The sequence below is a fragment of the Monoraphidium neglectum genome (genome assembly GCF_000611645.1).
Source record: "Monoraphidium neglectum strain SAG 48.87 unplaced genomic scaffold scaffold04726, whole genome shotgun sequence".
NCBI classification, from domain to species: Eukaryota; Viridiplantae; Chlorophyta; class Chlorophyceae; order Sphaeropleales; family Selenastraceae; genus Monoraphidium; species Monoraphidium neglectum.
Window position 1 is genome coordinate 1 of NW_014008903.1, and position 4,051 is coordinate 4,051.

A 4,051-nucleotide genomic window follows, 5' to 3' on the forward strand; every position below is an offset into this window, starting at 1 on the left:
GCGGGCAGCAGCGCGGCGCCGGCCGCCCGCAAGAGCGCGGGGTCCCGCGCGAACCAGCCGACCGTGTCGAAGCTCGGCGCCAGCGGGCGGGCGCCTGTGAGGGGGATGCGGCCGTGGGTCGGGCGGACGCCCCACAGCCCGCAGTACGACGCCGGCACGCGCACGCTGCCGCCGGTGTCGCTGCCGAGGCCCAGGTCCGCCTGGCCGGCCGCAACGGCCGCCTGGCAGTGTCAGGCGGGATTGGGCGGGGGCAGTGGGAGGATTCGAGCGTTCCTTGTCCAACGGCCGACTAAATATGTCAGCTGCGCAAAGCAGCAACGCCGCAGTGTGACGTCACACCACGGCCACCGCCGGCGCCGCTGCGAACTGGCTCGTCCCCGCCGCACCAAAGAGGCTGCTCCGTCTCGCGCCGGCGCACGCTCCTCCCCGAAAGCTGAGCGTGAGGCCCCCTTGTGCATCCGAGCCCCGCCCACGCACCCCGCGGCGACCCCCTCCCCCCGCTGCCCCACCGCAGAGCCACTAGAGGAGCCCCCAGGGATCCTGCCAGGCGCCGCCGCGTTGACGGGGGTGCCGTAATGGAAGTTCTCGCCATTTAGTGAGTAGGCCAGCTCGTCCATGTGCGTCTTGCCTGTGGAAAAAGAGGCGAGGGTTGGGGGAGGTGGCGGTGCGTGGCGAGGTGGCGCGGGGGCTCAAAACACATGTTGAAAGGCAGGGGATTAGGGCTGGTAAGGAGAGGGGAGGTCGAGGTGTAAGATGGGGGGCCAATAAACTGCAGGCGGCCGCAGGTGCGAGCTCTCGGCGGGCGGAGGAATGTGGAGACGACGCGACCCCACCGGCCGCAGACAAGTCGAGGCGATTCCCCCCGCGCGCGCGCGAGCTCCAGCGGCGTCGTCGCCGGGTGGCGTCGCCGCCTGATGCAGGCGGCGGCGCGCCTGATCCGGTGTTTCGCGGCCGCGAGCTCACCCACAATCAGGGCACCGGCATCCAGCAGCGCCTGCACCGCCGGCGCCGTGGCCGCGGCCGGCTCCGCGTGCGTCTCCAGCCACTTGGGGTTTCCAAAGGCGGTGGGGTACCCCTTTATGCTGCGCGGGGGGGGGGGGAGGAATCAGGCCTAGGCGCTCGCCTCTGCTTACCGGCGGGGCGGTCCCCGTGTGCAATGCAACAAGGGACGGGGAACGGTCGCAGCGCGGGGCGGGCGCCGCGGGCTCCAGGGGCCTCTAGGGGCCACTTTGGGCTGCTCCTTGCACGGCCCTCAGCTTTCTGAAACACACAGGATGTTTCGGCAGCAGCGAGCCACGTGCAGCCAGCGCCCCACACAGCTGTGGCGAGAGCAGCACCTCCACAGCCAGCAGTGCGGGCAGCGGCACACCCTCACACGCGCAACGCCGGCGTTGCGGCCGTCTGCTCCTGCCGCCCGGGAAACTACGCAGCCACACGATCACACAGCTAGCCACCCGTCACTCGGGCCGTAGAGTGCCTGACCTGGGGTCACTCACTCGAACAGGTCTTTGACAGCCAGAGTCACCCCGGTGAGGGGCCCGTGCAAGCCGCCCGTCAGCTCAAATTGGAGGATGAACGAGTCCGTAGGGTCATGCTTCTCATGCACTACGGTGCAAGGGGGGCGGCCGGCGCGCACGGTGGGATGGCAAGCCTGCAGCTCGCACGTGGGTGCCTTGCACATGGGCGGCGCGAGCGCCCGCAAGGGCGCCCGCCTGCCTGTGACCTCTTCTAGCCAGCGACCGATCCAGGAGACCCACAAAAGCTCTCAGTACAATCAATTTTCCGTGATAAATGAGTTCTCATGGCAATGGTCGTGCTCTGCACGCTGCACAAGGCCGCGCCAGTCGTCACCTGCCGCGGGCACCATGGTTGCCCTGCGCTGAGATATGCTATTGAATTTACGGCTGAATCGCTTCTGAATGATCGGGCACTGGCAAACAGGGGTGAAGCGCAGGCTTTGCATGATCAGCGATCTCATCCAAACGCAAATCTAGTAGGGGTCAACAGAAAGTGGCGCTGAGATCCGGACACCATGGGACCAGAGCTGTGCCACGAGGTACACCTGGCATGCCAGTGACGCACGCCGGCGAGCGGTGACGTGAGCAAGAACACTCCTCCTCTTATCTTCTCGTGTAGTCTGTGTCTGTGAAGATGCCTGCCTCAGCGCCAATCCACGCAGAAACCAGCAAACGCGCACTGCTACTCGGCAAGCTGCACCTGAGCATCTGTTGACCATGGTGGTGCAGGGTTGCGTTGACCAGGGCCCGCCGCAACAGCGGGTCACCAACGCCCCCTGAAACCAATACGACTTTCTTGTCAGGAGATCTGTCTGGTTTGTTTAATGGTGAGCATAATGGTGAGCATAACTTTGTTACACGCGCTTGGCCAGGAGCACGCCCGACAGCCGCATCAAACGCCGCAAGGGACAACCTCAAGAGCAATCGGACAATCCAAAAACACTGTTCTTGCCTGAGGCGATTGCGAAAATCAAGCCACCACAAAAAGACAATTCTTTCCTGGACCACCTGGCACACGCAAATAACGTATCTTGCTTCAAGGTTTGCCAAAGTATCTTGCTTCAAGGCGTCACGCTGCTGCGTTGCCTCCGAATCAGTTGCTGCCCACTCGCGAGCGGCGCGCACGCCCCAACATCATCCCTTGCCCTCCCATCCGGCCACCAGCAACCCTTTGTATGTGTGGTCAAGCCCACAGGTAGGTATTCAAGCACGTGATGCTGTCAAAGGAAGTGTACGGCATGCAATGAGACCCAGATACGTAAGCGCATCAGTTATGTCGAACATGATGCCGAGCAGGGCAGTGACTGGGATTAAAGCCCTGCCCAAGTACAAGCAGCACAGTCGCGAATCGTCAGCTGCAGCAAACACCACAGGAGGGGAGCATAAGGGGGGTCGCAGATGTGTGTGCGACTGCACTGTGGGGGTGCGTGGCTGCCCCAGCCGCGATTTGAGGATGATGTTTGTGGTGCGCTGCCGCCAGTGCCGTGGCACGTCAGGCGCTAACAGCCGCGATGGCGCTTTACTTGGACAATTGCCGGAAAGCAGCACAGGGCAGCGCCGTCACGGCCGACAAGAGGGGGTGCGCCGCGCAGTTGCGGAATGTGGAGGCGTGCAAAACAGCCGGCAGCAGCCCTTGCGAGCACGAGTGCCCGCTTGGTAGCTAACGCCAGAGCTGGCGAGCAACTGCGCAGGGCCGCCCACTGAGCGGGCTGCCAGGGCTTATGAAGATACAATGGGTGGAGGAAGTACCTCACACTCGGTGCCCGGTTGCGTACACCCTCTTTGATACCAATCGATAGGGGGTGTGCAGGGGCGCACGCCGCTGATACCAAGAGACGATCCCCCAAGAACGGATGTGCTGCACAACAATACTAGTGGAACATCCATCCGCGTGGAGGGCGCTGCGGCGCAAAAGGGCGGTCGGCTGCACGGGGCACCCAAGTCTTGGCAGCAAAAGTGGGGAGTGGATTTCCGCTCTCAATCATTTCTGCTCTCGTTTGCGCACGCCGCACGTGCCCTGCGAGAGGCGCCGGCGCCGGGGCCCCTCGCGCGCTCAAGGGGGCGGCGGTGGCGCGTCGAGCAGCCGGAAGGGGCGCGGCGCGCCGCCGGGCGCCCACATCTCAGTGTCAGATGCGTTCAGGAAGTCGACTGCGACAAGGTACAGCGCCACCGAGCAACCGCCGCCGCCGCCGCCGCCGCTGCAGTCTTTGATTGCGCCGCCATTACTGGGGGCAGCGGGCGCGGCCGCGTCGGCGGTGCAAGCTCCGTTGGGGCCGGGGCAGGGGACGAAGCACGCCCTGAGGTGGACGGCCCCGCCCAAGCGGTGCGTCACGGCGCTGATCTCGAACGCCGCGCGCGTGCGCGCCGCGGCGGCGCAGCGCGCGGCCTCCGCCGGCGGCGTGCCCAGGAGGTGCCACAGGCCCTCGGCGGCAGCCGCACCGCAGGGTTCCGCGCCGGTGAACTTCGAAAACAGGTGGTCGGACAGCAGCAACGGGCAGCCCGCCGCAGCCGCGTCGACGAGCGCTGTGCCCGCG

General features: G+C 65.4%; 1 protein-coding gene across 1 annotated transcript; it reads right to left on the bottom strand.

The window, feature by feature from the left end:
- Positions 1 to 298: 298 nt before the first annotated feature.
- On the bottom strand, positions 299 to 1,867 carry MNEG_14738 (amidase; the record flags this gene model as incomplete). The annotated part of the gene is made up of 5 exons (XM_014036791.1): positions 299 to 302; positions 478 to 628; positions 964 to 1,082; positions 1,497 to 1,605; positions 1,852 to 1,867. The coding sequence occupies 5 exons, from the start codon at positions 1,865 to 1,867 to the stop codon at positions 299 to 301; spliced, it is 399 nt and encodes a 132-aa protein (XP_013892245.1).
- Between the last annotated feature and the right edge of the window lie 2,184 nt (positions 1,868 to 4,051).